At 38.7% G+C, this 15,272-nt stretch overlaps 1 protein-coding gene across 1 annotated transcript in view; it reads right to left on the bottom strand.

Moving 5' to 3' along the window:
• LOC126213446 (uncharacterized) overlaps positions 1-14,019 on the bottom strand; it is a 168,638-nt gene extending 154,619 nt beyond the window's left edge. Inside the window, exons 1-2 of the mRNA XM_049941191.1 lie at positions 13,965-14,019; positions 11,102-11,167 (exon numbers count right to left, since the gene is read on the bottom strand). Coding sequence (XP_049797148.1) covers positions 11,102-11,149 — 48 coding nt within the window. The 5' untranslated portion in view covers positions 11,150-11,167; positions 13,965-14,019. The remainder of the gene's footprint in view (positions 1-11,101; positions 11,168-13,964) is intronic.
• Between the last annotated feature and the right edge of the window lie 1,253 nt (positions 14,020-15,272).

Raw genomic sequence — 15,272 nt, forward strand, 5'->3', positions numbered from 1 at the left:
TGTGAACTTACTCCATATGTTCATAACTACGTTAACAGGGTGCAATGAAATGCCATGCCAAATGCTTTCCGGAAATCTAAAAATATGAAATTTACCTATTACCCTTCATCCATAGTGTCCAGTACCTCATGTGAGAAAAAGGCAAGCTGAGTTTTGCACAATCAATGTTTTCTAAAACCACGCCAATTCATTGACATAAGTTTCTCATTCTCTAGAAAGTTTATTATATTCGAACTGAGAATATGTTGAAGGACTCTGCAGCAAACAGAAGTTAGGGGTATTGGTCTGTAATTTTGCACGTCCTTTCTTTTACCCTTCATATATACTGGAGTCACCTGAACTCTTTTCCACACACTAGGCACTTTGCATTGGTCAAGAGATTCGCAATAAATGCAAGTCTAAGTAAGGGGCCAATGACGTAGAGTACTCTTTGTAAAACCAAATTGGATTTCCGTCTGGATCTGGTGATTTACTTGCTTTCAAATCTTTCAGTTGTTTCTCTATGCCAGGGATCCTTATTACTATGTTGTCCATATGAGAGTCTCTGATGATCAAATTATGGTATGCTTGCACAATTCACTGTGTGAAAGACTTCTTGAACATGAGATTTAAAACATCAGCTTCTGTTTTGTTATCGTCAGCTGCCACACTGGACTCAACAACAAGGGACTGAATGGCAGGCTTAGACCAGCACAGTGATTTTACACAGGACCAAAATTTTGGGTTTTCTACCAGATATTTTGCTAAGGTGTGACAATGGTAGTTCTATGCTTCACACATAGATCTTTTCACAGACACACGAATCTCTAATAACCTTCTCTTGGCATCATTTCTGTATCATTTTTTGAACCAAGAGTGCAACAGCCTCTGCTTCCTCAGCATCTTGCAAATTTTGTTATTAAACTGTGGTGGATGTTTTCCATCCTTTATCCATTTACAAGGGTTATAACTCTCCACACCACAATTTACAATCTGCTTAAACTTTGCCCACAATTCCTCTACATCCAAATCAGGTAGGGTTAGAATCTGAAATATTAATTCAACGTTGTCTATCTTGAAGGATTGTTAAATTGTAATATGGCCTGGACAGAGACAGCAGACACATGCGTACAGAGACTTGTAGCTGTTAGTATTCTATGCTTGGTAAACAGAGATAGTATTCTGTAAGACAAGTCCTGTCTATCAAATGAACAATTTTCTGCTTTTATTTTTAATATGTTCCTAATAGAAGGGGACGGTCTCCATTTGATTACACCAGGGGCTATAAATATGTCAAACATAGATGACTGCAAATAATCAGATCTCTCAGTTTCCATACAAAGTATAGCACACTTCTTTTGCAAACTTCGTTGATTTGTACGTTCCAGTTCAGATTGACATCAATATGAATTCCTAAGGTCTGACCTATTTACTTTCTCTATTCTTAGAGAAACCTCACACAAGCTGTTGAGTTTTCTCTCTATGGAGCCACTTTAAACAACTTCTCACAAAATGTTGGAGCACCATTTCACCAGTACACAGCTTTGAGCAAATGAAAAATGGATATATTCAAACAACAGATGTAACATAAAAGATGTAATCTTTTTATGTGGTAATTCCTGATAAGATTTGTAAGAGAAGACTGATACATAAAATGTACATGTGATGAACTAAAACCTACTTGCTTTTTCCAACTGCTCACTTTTTGAGACCTACAGCAGTTATATAGCGAAATTACAAAAAAAAATCCTTCGTGTAGGCAGCACAATTCTCGGACTGAGCCCATAAATATAGAGGGAAGGGAGGCACTCACGGTGAAAAGGCTGAAAGTTGGTGGATACTCACCTACTCACCACTATCCTGTTTCTCTTGGGCTAGGTTGGATATGGAGTTTGGCTTGACCTGATGTAATATTATTTGGCTAGGTAGTTGATGCACATAGGACCAATGTCAAAACCACTTCCGCAACAAGATATTCTCTACTGAGAACATACATTTGTGTTTTCACTGGTTCTACAAAACCATTGAAGATGAATGATTTTGAGCACTTGACATGTTTAAAGTGTGATAGGAAAGCTTGTTTCGATTCAACTAGGAAAAAACTAGTCTGAGCATAACATATTAAAAGCAAACTTAATCCTGAGAGATGTTCACATAAAATTTTGGCAGAGCCACATGCTTGAAACTGCATTATTGATCTACAGTTCGGAGAAACTGAAAGAAGAACTGAGATCCAGCATTAACACGAGAGTGATTAATCCTGCATAAATTAAGCATGACATTTTTATCAGATTATTTCCATTACCAGCATCAAATGCATGAGCCTATTCTACACGTTACATGTGTGACATTGACAGAGTCCACATAGCAAAATTAAATTGTATGAAGGTGATGAAGAGATTGATGAAATGTATGATGAGATAAAAGAAATTATTCAGATAGTGAAGGGAGACAAAAATTTAATAGTCATGGGTGACTGGAATTCGATAGTAGTAAAGCAAGAGAAGGAAACATAGTATGTGAATATGGAATGGGGTGAGGAATGATAGAGGAAGCCGTCTGGTAGAATTTTGCACAGAGCATAACTTAATCAAGACTAACATTTGGTTCAAGAATCATAAAAGAAGGTTGTGTACATGGAAGAAGCCTGGAGATACTGAGAGATTTCATAGATTATTTAATGGTCAAACAGAGATTTAGGAACCAGGTTTTAAATTGTAAGACATTTCCAGTGGCAGATGTGGACTGACCACAATCTACTGGTTATGAACTATAGATTAAAACTGAAGAAACTGCAAAAAGGTGGCAATTTAAGGAGATGGGACCTGGATAAAATGACTAAACCAGAGGTTGTACAGAGTTTTAGGCAGAGCATAAGGGAACAATTGACAGGAATGGGTACCTTGGAGGGATGAAGTAGTGAAGGCAGCAGAGGATCAAGATGAGGGCTAGTAGAAATCCTTGGGTAACAGAAGAAATATTGAATTTAAGTGATGAAAAGAGAAAATATAAAAATGCAGAAAATGAAACAGGCAAAAAGGAATACAAACGTCTCAAAAATGAGATCAACAGGAAGTGCAAAAAGGCTAAGCAGGGATGGCTAGAGGACAAATGTAAGGATGTAGAGGCTTATCTCACTCGGGGTAGGATAGATACTGCCTACAGGAAAATTAAAGAGACTTTTGGAGAAAAGAGAACCACATGCGTGAATATCAAGAGCTCAGATGGAAACCCAGTTCTAAGCAAAGAAGGGAAATCAGAAAGGTGGAAGGAGTATATAGAGGGTCTATACAAGGGTGATGTACTCAAGGACAATATTACGGAAATGGAAGAGGATGCAGATGAAGATGAAATGGGAGATACAATACTGCGTGAAGAGTTTTACAGAGTACTGAAAGACCTAAGTCGAAACAAGGCCCTGGGAGCAGACAGCTTTCCATTAGAACTACTGATAGTCTTGGGAGAGCCAGCCCTGACAAAATTCTACCATCTGGTGAACAAGATGTATGAGATGGGCTAAATGCACTCAGATTTCAAGAAGAATATAATAATTCCAATCCCAAAGAAAGCAGAGGTTGACAGATGTGAAAATTACCAAACTATCAGTTTGATAAGCCACGGTTGCAAAACACTAACATGAATTCTTTACAGACGAATAGAAAAAACATAGAAACTGACCTCGAGGGAAGATCAGTTTGGATTCCGTAGAAATGTTGGAACACATGAGGCAATACTGACCCTATGACTTAGCTTTGAAAATAGATTAAGGAACGGCAAACCTACGTTTCTAACATTCGTAGACTTAGAGAAAGCTTTTGACAATGTTGACTGGAATACTCTCTTTCAAATTCTGAAGGTGGCAGGGGTAAAATACAGGGATCGAAAGGCTATTTACAATTTGTACAGAAAGCAGATGGCAGATATAAGAGTCGAGGGGCACGAAAGGGAAGCAGTGGTTGGGAAGGGAGTCAGACAGGGTTGTAGCTTCTCCCCGATGTTATTCAATCTGTATATTGAACAAGCAGTAAAGGAAACAAAAGAAAAATTCAGAGTAGGAATTAAAATCCATGGAGAAGAAATTAAAACTTTGAGGTTCGCTGATGACATAGTAATTCTGTCAGAGACAGCAAAGGACCTGGAAGAGCAGCTGAATGGAATGGACAGTGTCTCGAAAGCAAAACGAGGATAATGGAAAGTAGTCAAATTAAGTCGGGTGATGCTGAGGGAATTACATTAGGACATGCGACACTTAAAGTAGTAAAGGAGTTTTGCTATTTGGGGAGCAAAATAACTGATGATGGTCGAAGTAGAGAGGATATAAAATGTAGACTGGCAATGGCAAGGAAAGCGTTTCTGAAGAAGACAAATTTGTTAACATAGAGTATAGAGTAAAGTGTCAGGAAGCCATTTCTGAAAGTATTTTTATGGAGTGTAGCCATGTATGGGAGTGAAATGTGGACGACAAATAGTTTAGACAAAAAAGGAATAGAAGCTTTCGAAATGTGGTGCTACAGAAGAATGCTGAAGATTAGATGGGTAGATCACATAACCAATGAGGAGGTTTTGAATAGAATTGGGGAGAAGAGAAGCTTGTGGCACAACTTGACTAAAAGAAGGGATCGGTTGGTAGGACATATTCTGAGGTTACATTAGATTAATACTAGTTCCATGGATCATGAATATGATATTTTGTAATGATGTGGAACGAGTCAAATTTTCCAATACATGACATAATTAAGTTAATTTAACAACATAATTAAGTTAATATACCAACTTTTTTTATTTTTTGTTTTTTTTCTTTTTTTTCTTAATTTATATCTAAAATTCCTCTATGGAGTAGAAGGAGTTGTCATTCAGAAATTCTTTTAATTTCTTCTTAAATACTTGTTGGTTATCTGTCAGACTTTTGATACTATTTGGTAAGTGACCAAAGATTTTAGTGGCTGTATAATTCACTCCTTTCTGTGCCAAAGTTAGATTTAATCTTGAATAGTGGATATCATCCTTTCTCCTAGTATTGCAGTTATGCACACTGCTATTACTTTTGAATTGGGTTTGGTTGTTAATAACAAATTTCATAAGAGAGTACATATACTGAGAAGCTACTGTGTATATCCCTAGATCCTTAAATAAATGTCTGCAGGATGATCTTGGGTGGACTCCAGCTATTATTCTGATTACACGCTTTTGTGCAATAAATACTTTATTCCTCAGTGATGAATTACCCCAAAATATGATGCCATATGCAAGCAATGAGTGAAAATAGGCGCAGTAAGCTAATTTACTAAGATCTTTATCACCAAAATTTGCAATGACCCTTATTGTATAAGTAGCTGAATTCAAACGTTTCAGCAGATCATCAATGTGTTTCTTACAATTTAATCTCTCATCAATGGACACACCTAAAAATTTTGAATATTCTACCTTAGCTATATGCTTCTGATTAAGGGATCACCAACTTAGTACTGGAGGGCAGTGCGGAGGGTAAAAATCGTAGAGGATGACCAAGAGATGAATGCATTAAACAGATTCAGAAGGCTGTAGTTTGCAGTAGGTACTGGGAGATGAAGAAGCTTGGACAGGATAGAGTAGCATGGAAAGCTGCAACAAACCAGTCTCTAGACTGAAGACCACAACAACAACGATGGTATTACAACAAACATAATTTCTACAATAGCAGTATTCATGGAGTGAGTGCATGAAGATCTGCTAGTTAAACTGCATTGTAAACATTTTTTAATTAAAATTATAATACTCCTTTATTTCATAGACTGTTGGTCCTGGTTGACCAGCAGTAAAGCATGTGCCTCGAAACTGAAAGGTCGTGGGATCAGATACCAATTAGACTGGTCTGCATTTTGACTTATTCTTCACCTCTCAACAATGTAAGGAGTCACCAGAAGCAACACATGGTTATGATTCAACATTAAACCATACATCCCTTGCAGAATGAACTGGAATGAGCACGTGAGAAGGCGAAAGGTCTTAACTTTGGTTTATTGGGAGAATTCTAGGAAAGAGTGGTTCATCTGTAAAAGATATCACAAATAACGTGATAATGTGACCTGTTCTTGAGTACTACTTGAGTGTTCGGGATCCCCATCATGTCAGATTAAAGGAGGACACTGAAGCAATTTAGAGGGGGACTGCTAGTTTTGTTACCAGTACGTTCAAACAACATGTAGGTGTTACAGAGATGCTCTGGGAACTCAAATGAGAATCTCTGGAGGGAAGCCAAGATTCTTTTTGAGAAATGCTATTGAGAAAATTTAGAGAAGCAGCATTTGAAGCTAACTGTCAAACGATGCTACTACCACCAGGATACAATGCACATAAGGATCATTATGATAATATCCACGAAATTAAGGCTCTTATGAAGGCATATAGACAGTCATTTCACACTAATTCTAATTGTGAATGGAACAGCATAGGAAATGACATTACTAGCAATGGTACAGGGTACCCCACCATGCACCATATGGTGGCTTGCAGAGTACCTATGCAGATGTAGATACAGAACTGGCATTGCCACCATTTCATTCTAAGGGTTACGAATGCAACCTCTTACTCATGCATTGGAGCATGCAACTAATGTTACGTCTTTTTATGTTAGTTTGTATTAGTGTCACAGCAACAATTTTACCCTTCCATCATCCCAAATGATAATTCATCAATCTGAACACCTCATACCCCGGGATTACCAGAGGCTGGAATACCACCCATCTGCTTTGACCAATGACATCACCATGCTGAACGGGTGATAACCCCCATTTCAAGTGTATCCAACATGTCAACCAAAACATCTATCACAATACAAATACCATATGTACAAAGACACTGAGTAAACCCAATGAAATTGGTTGGGCAACCATGGAAAAAAAGGAATTTTGGGCTGGGAAAACTTAAAAACTGAACACTAAAAACAATGCCATCAAAATGTAACACTGCAAAAAGCAAAACACACTAACCTGCTAAAAAATAAAACCTAACAAAACCATACAAAACACCCTATCAAGATCACAGTAGCCCACTCTCAAGTTACACAGTAGGTACCCGAATCTCCAGTTCACCTACACTGAAGTGCCAAAGAAATTTGTGTAGGTATGCATATTCAAATACAGACATATGTAAACAGGTAGAATACAGCACTGCAGTCTGCAACGTCTATGTAAGACAACTAGTGTCTGGCACAGTTGAATGGTAACTGCTACTACAATATCAGGTTACCAAGATTTAAATGAGTTTGAATACGGTGTTACAGTCGGTGCACTAGCGATTGGAGACAGCATCTCCCAGGTAGCGATGAAGTGGGGATTTTCCGGTATGACCATTCCATGTGTGTATCGTGAATATCAGTAATCCAGTAAAACATCAAATCTCCGACACTGCTGTGGCCGGCTAAAGGTCCTGCAAGAACGGGACCAAAGACGACTAAAGAGAATTGTTCAAAATGACAGCAGCACAACTCTCCCAGAAACTGCTGCAGATTTCAATGCTGGGCAATCAACAAGTGCCAGAATGTGAACCATTCAACAAAACATCATGGATATGGGCTTTTGGAGCTGAAGGCCCACTGGTGTAACCTTGATGGCTGCACAACACAAAGCTTTATGCCTCATCCAGGCCCGTCAACACTGACATTGGACTGTTGATGTCTGAAGGCATGTTGCCTGGTCAGATGAGTTGTTTCAAATTGTATCGTGAGGATGGGCGCATAAAGGTATAGAGACAACCTCATGAATCCATCAACCCTGCATGTCAGCAGGGACTGTTAAGCTGGTGGAGGCTCTGTAATGGTGTGGGGCGTATGCAGTTGGGGCAATATGGGACCCCAGATACATCTGGATATGACTCTCAGAGGTGACACATACATAAGCATTCTGACTGATCACCTGCATCCATTTGTGTGCATTCCGACCAATTTGGGCAATTCCAGCAGGACAATGGGATACCCCACACGTCCAGAGTTGCTACAGACTGGCTCCAGGAACACTCTTCTGAGTTTAAACACTTCCGTTAGCCACCAAACTCTCCACATATGAATATTATTGAGCATATCTTGGATGCCTTGCATCATGCTATTCAGAAGAGGTCTCCCAGTCCCTTGTACTCTTACAGATTTATGGACAATCCTGCAGGATTCGTGGTGCCACTTCCCTCCAGCACTACTTCAGCCATTAGCCACTTCTGCAAGCTGGCGGGCGCCCTATGTGATATTAGGCAGGTGTACCAGTTTCTTTGGCTCTTCAGTGTATGTAGTTCAACCGTAGAGTAGAAGTGCACTTACAGTGTCAGCAGCTTTTCCATTGTATACATGCAGTGAATGATGAGATTTGAACATGATGAATGATGAGTGGGATAGGAGAAAATGGCAGAACCTGTGAGAAAATAGTTTTTGATAAATGTCATAGGTAGATCAATGGTTTTTTTTATTAAATCATTGGGGCAAGGTAGGTGGATCAATGTTTTTTAATTAAAGCATGGGAGAAGTTAGGTGGATCAATGTTCATTAGTAACCGAGTTGCACGTTTGATGTATTCATAATCACCGATTCACCTACCTTCTCCCATGATTTAATTAAAACACTGATCCATCTGCTCAATGATTACACATGCACCTAAAAACACTGTTTAACTTTCATGACACTCTGTTTTATATAAAAACATTCTGCATAATATATTCCATCGTGCAACAACATAATTTTGTACACACCACATCACAACTGTTGCACACCAAATGACATAATGACATATCTCCAAGACACATCGACACCAAATAAACCACTAGAGAATGGTATCTCTTCATACACCATGCCTCCTACAACAACATTTCATTTCTGCTCGAACGCAAATGCACCACGGCTTGATGATGCCACCCGACACATCGCCTCATCGCTGCACAGAGCAACCATGTCGTGGGGCAAAGCAGATGGGTGGTATCCTACAACCGGGTCGACAGAAGCATCCGATCCCACGCGTCGGCTTTGACCCGTGACGTGAGGCTGTTGTCGTGTGTGACGTCATGACGGCGCGGTTTGTGAGTGTGGCGTGTTTGTAGATGTCGTGTTGTGGTTTGTTGTGCTCTCTGGTGGTATGTTCAGGGTTTTTGTTTGTGTGGTGTAATGGGTTCAGTTTGCTTTTGCTCATTATCCAGAATTGTTTGAGTGTCGGCTGTCTTTGTAGTGGAATTCGTTTCATTGAGTTAATGATTTTGTGTGGAGGTTAATTTAGTGTTGTTCGCTGTACATCGTGTGGTAATTTTAGTAAAATTAATCGGTTGTTGTTTTTGTTTAGGAATGGACATGACGGATAAAATTAACAGTGTGCTGGTCAAGGGAAGTGTTCGATCCCAATATGTGGCTGTGTATGTTGATATTGGTATCGGGAGCTGCTGTTGAGCTATATAGGTCAAGGGAAGTGTCCGATCCCAGATGATCTTGTGTTTAGTGGTATTTGGGGAGCTTTGCGATGTCGGTTTTTTTTTTGTCATGGTTTTGTATGGGGGTGGGTGTCTAAATTTGTTTATATTTAGTTTGCCCCCACCCAAAAACACCCCATTTCCCGCACTTGTCCCGTTAGTGTCATTAGGCTTTTTGTGGAAAGTGAGTGTGTTTGTTTTTCGATTTATTTTCGTCCTCATAATGTGCACGTACCGACTTTATATGTGCCATATAGGAATCGTAGTTTATGGTCGTTTCTGCCATATTTGTGACGTCATGGGTCAAAGTAGACGCGCGGGATCAGACGCTTCCATATTTCCTTACAACCAGTATACCCCCTTCTCCAATCTGTCCCCCCTACAGTTAATAAATTCTGAACCCAACAAAACAAAACCAACAACTGTATGATTGCCAACACCCATCTTGTTGCACAAAACCACATGGATGAGATATAACAAAAATAATATATCAAGAAATCAATGTCATGCATCATGAGTCTAGATTTCTCAAACCAGGAACCATGACAAACAGATCACCAAATTTCAACAATGCCATATGGTCTGGATGGATGGATGGAGAGGGTTTTAAGGGCGCACGAAGGCAACGTCTTCAGTGCCCGCTCAGTAACAGATTGAGACGGGTGTCAAGAAAAGACTCAGAACAATAAGATTAAACAGAACGTAAGACACAGGAAACAAGCTTGGAAAACTATGCGCCTACCCACACCGAAGCGTGGGACGAAGCATGCTGCCTGTACTAACAAATGGACAACACGAGAAGGAAGTGGTAGATGGAGCGAAAACAATATAGCAGATGGAAGTGGCTGGCTGACTACAAGGAAAAAGGGAGGAGCCAGCTACTGTACAATACACTAAAACCTCCAGCCTAAAAGTTTAGGCCAGAGTCAAAACACATCACAAAAATTTAAAACCCTAGACATACATGTCTCATCATTAGCTAAAACACATGGCAGATCCCCATCAACTTGTGCTTCTGCCCTTACATCATGGTATAAAATGCAGTCTATTAAAATGTGCCGGACAGAGATGTGCACACCACAAGCACACTCTGGTCTGAGATATACCAAATTTTGACAACTACATATATTGACCACAAACATGGAATTTGACCAATTCAGCCAGTAAGCAACACCACTGCAAGAACTTTATAGTGGTGGCCATGTCACCCTCACTGTGGCATGCAAAGACCTATCTGTCTTATCTATCTATTGCCAAAATAGAAAACAAACCTGGAGCCACTAACAACACACCAAACTAACAGTTTAAAAGTGGCAAACTAATTTATAGCTACTGACCATCATTTCAGTAATTCAGAAACCCCACAACAAATCTGTAGACAATGGCTACCGATATTCCAACAACTCAGTCACTCGCTCACTAACAACATACCAACAAAATTTTGAAACACGAACTCAACACTAGAAAATGTCAACAAACACTATGAAACATCCTCTTCAAACATAATCCATCTCCAATAAATGGTCCTGCCACTGCATCATTTAACACAACATCATCACGTCATACCCAACAGTCGACAATTGGGGCTGTATGATACAGTTGATCCACAACATGATATAAGTAAGGTTTATTTGTGCACCATACTCCACACATACATGAATGAAACAGAAGAGCAACTTACTATGGAGCCTGCTTCAGTACATACCTCATTTGCTTCCTCTTTTTTAATCCAGTTAGTTTTCTTGTCACCCATGATGGCAGTTCCAAGACCCTGAAAAACAAGGAATCAAAATGGTTACACATAGTTTCCGTTACTGCTATGGAATGAAGTTCAAAGGTAATATTTTCAGTCATACTACCTATCGCAAATGAGCCATGACAAAGTGAATCTAATAATACCAGGTAAGGAACAAAGAGAACCTAATGACAAGATCTGGTTTATAGCTCTCTGGTTACAAAGAGTCAGAACCTCAAAATCACACGCAGTGGAAGCACATGAATATAGATTGATGATGTTTCTTTGCAGTATTGGCTTATGGCACAACATCCCATTCTCAGCACTGCAGGCAATGTATCTTGCTTTTTCCACTTGTAGTCTAACTGTACCATAATACATTGCTGTGATGTTACCAAATAAATTCATTCAGTAGAGTCATCCTGCATTATAGATGAAGAATAAAAGATTAAAATTGAACTTAGGTATGCAGTCTTTTGCCAAGTCAATGCTGAAGGATTTATTCTGAGAGTACCTTCATATTTACAATAATCAAAGAGCTTTATAACCATGTCCACATTTATGTAGATCAGTATAAATAGAATTAGTATATCCTGATCATGCAGCCTGCACTGAAGTTCTCAATCTCTAAACTTTCATATCATTACATATGTGTTCATTGCAGTAAGTTATGTTGTTTCACTCTCATGGACATAAAATGAAAATCCAACCATACATTCATCAGTCAGTGAGCCACATTTTTATGTTAATTTTACAAGGGTTACAACACAGTTGCTTCTTTCTACTATTCATGTTACAGTTCTAAAAAAATTTAGAGCAACTGCTGCCATGCTAGAATCTCTCTCTATTCACCACACAGAAATACATAACATGTACTGAAGTCTACACATTGCACTGCGTAAGGAATGGTTAAGATTTAGAGTTGACATTAATTTCCAATAACAAAACATATAGTGACCTGACTTTATTCTAATCATACCCAAAATGAATGTTGTGTTGAGTTCTAATGTGTACTACCTTTTGTCAGTGAAAACTACATTTACTTATTAGCTCTGCCTGGACCAATTACACTTTTTCTGGTCTCTCCAGTAAGCTGCTCCAGTGTTCTTATAAAGAAACTGCATTAAAACACACATTGCTACAAGCTAATATAAACACACGATTAACAAAACAAAAGAGCTGAAAAAACTAGACAAAAACTCAAAGCACTCAGATGTTACATGGAAAATGTAACATAATGGATACATTCTGTAGCCTTTTCTTACATTCTAACACAGCTAGTACCTGAAAGGATGTAATGATTGTGGGAACTTGTAAGTATTGACAATATGACAGTACCACCACTCACACTACAATTTTGATGAACAATACATCACATAACATCAAACCTCTTCTTCCTAATTATCCTTTCCCAAATATTATTATGTTAAAAACTTGGCTTAAGCTAAAGCACAGTGTAAACAGAGTTTGAAAGACTTTTTGGTGGGTAACTCCTCCTGCTCTGCAGATGAGTATCTTACCAGGGACTGTCACACCAACTTAAGTAAAAATGTGTCAGATCTCAATTTTGACAGCACTTTGTCACAACAATGAAGATTAGGTATTTTGTTTATGATAAATCTATTAAAAGGGCATAGCTATGTTTCGATCTGACGGTGTATTAATTCTGAAAATGTTAGCAGTTCAAGTTTACTGTAATGTATGCACATATCTTGACAATATTCACTATTATGGATTAAATACCACTTTAGCAAGGGGTGAACTATGCTGCCACAAAAATCTTTGGTCATTTGCCAAATAGTATTAAAAATCTGACAGATAGCCAACCAACATTTAAAAGCAAATTAAAAGAATTTATGAATGACAACTCCTTCTACTCAATAGATGAATTCTTAGATATGAAGTAGTAACCGTAAAAAAAAAGTGGCTATTTCGTGTAAAGAAAAGTTATGTTAAAGTGACACATTCCATATCATTACGAAATGTCGTAATTATGATCTATGGAACAAAGATTAATGTAATGTCTCCTGACAAATGAAAAGAAAGTGAGTGCTATATTCAAACAGTCCGTGTGTGTGTGTGTGTGTGTCCCACACCCACGAGGATCACGTCATTTTTGGGTCAATGGTACGAAAACTGTATCTTATCTAATCTCATCATATGGGGTATGCAAGCCAACACAACCATATTAATATAGCCAACGTGCGAACCACATTGTGAATCTTTTCTCGTCGGTCACAAATTATTTAACACTTACTTTCACTTTCTCAGGGGACCACTGCATACAGATACTGCCACAACACTTTCGGACAGCGCATCACAGTACCAGCAGTTACATGTAGCGATTTTTCCAGACAGAGCGAAAATCGCAAGTAGTTCCCAATAAATTATACATACACGTCTACCTAGCATTTTTATTGATTGGTAGACAGTATAGGAGCGCAATAGGCTCTAAAAAGTTATGTACGTACCTTTGGAAATTTGAAATTTTATAAGCTCAGTGAAAATAACAAACGTTTTGTTGTGGTAAACATAACTTGAAAACAATTGCATATGAAATTCACCCTCGCTATAAAACATAATCGAAGATGCCGCAGGTGATGCAATTGCAACCAATTAAGTACAGAGTAATATCACGTTCAAATGTGGCCACAAAATAACATTAAATCAACACAGTACTCTTAGACACAATTATGACAACAAAAATTTGCAAGCTGCTTATTCGTCAAAATAGATTGTGATAATAATAAAAATGTAGTATTAAATAAGTTCCAAAATATTTTTTCGTCTGTCCATCATTCACTTTTGCAATCACTAGTCGCTTATTTATTACCTGCAGAACGTAATATGTGAATTCCCAGTAATCACAAATTGCAACTGCTTAACTGTAACACAGCAGTGATCTTTGACAATAATCAACAACAGCGTACTCTAAGATAAAAAATATGAAAAAACCGTAGAGTATACTGAATAACAATGCTGCGGTTTTCTCATAAGGGAAAACGAAACGGGCATATGCAAGGACGTATGGTGAAGCTATTAGACATTTCTAGTAATTGCAAAGACGGTTTTCAAGTACTATAAATAACTTTACAACAATTATGGACACTATGGCCACATTTATTCACACAATAGGTAGAATACGAAACAGAAACGATATTATGAAAAAAACTATATATTAAATTACTAAGTGTGTGCCTTTATTGTCAATACTACTTTATGAAACGTTCAGTATACTAAAACGACTGACACCATCAATAAATAAATGGGCCTTCACCTGTTCAGTATATTGTTAAACCGTAAATACATTGACCATCTGTGGGCGCGTATTGACTTATTGACAATACTAGAAATTTTGTCGAACAATATCGATGGCTCTCAAAATATTTTCAATTTCGTAAGGTAAAATACAGACGTTTTGACAACATTCTCCATTCAGATGTTGACGGAGCTTCATGAACCAACCACATGGCGTTAGTGTGCACTGTTTATGTTTCCAATTCGTCTTTGTGCATATCTAGTACAGTGTGTTAACTGTAAGACGGCAGAGTTGTAAGGGGAGTGCGGGGTGAGGAGGAAGCAAGCATTGGCTGGCGAGGGGAGGGGAGCTGTTGGGGGGACAAGGCACGCCTACCAGTTGCAGTGCTGGCACTACAAATTGCGCGTCATGCTTACACGAAAGCAGACCAGTGTGCGATTTGCAGGGGGGGGGGGGGGAGATTCCCCCCCCCCCCCCTCTGCATCAGACCATCCCGTCCTCTGGTTTTAGTTTATGCATCCCAACCTGGGATGTTTCTTTCCCACGCACTGGAGTAAAACTTCACATATAATTTAAATTTGCGGAGCCGAACACTGAAAGTTTTTAATACAGTCTTACTATTAATATGTATGCTTATTAATTTTGAAAAAGTGTTATGTAGTAGGTAAGCATTTCAAAACATTTAGAACTAAACGACAAGACGACGCACGCCAAATTTCCGTAGCAAGCCACAATGTTGCAAGACGTCGCCCCAGCGTAAACGAGGCTTTAGAGCCAGGTCTGTATTGTATGGTGGATGTGATGTGTTGCGTACGAGACTAAAACCTGCAATCAGATCCAAACGTCGTGGAAAACTGCGAAGAGGTGTCATCCTGCAGCAAG

Source organism: Schistocerca nitens, chromosome 11 (genome assembly GCF_023898315.1).
Source record: "Schistocerca nitens isolate TAMUIC-IGC-003100 chromosome 11, iqSchNite1.1, whole genome shotgun sequence".
Lineage (NCBI taxonomy): Eukaryota > Metazoa > Arthropoda > Insecta > Orthoptera > Acrididae > Schistocerca > Schistocerca nitens.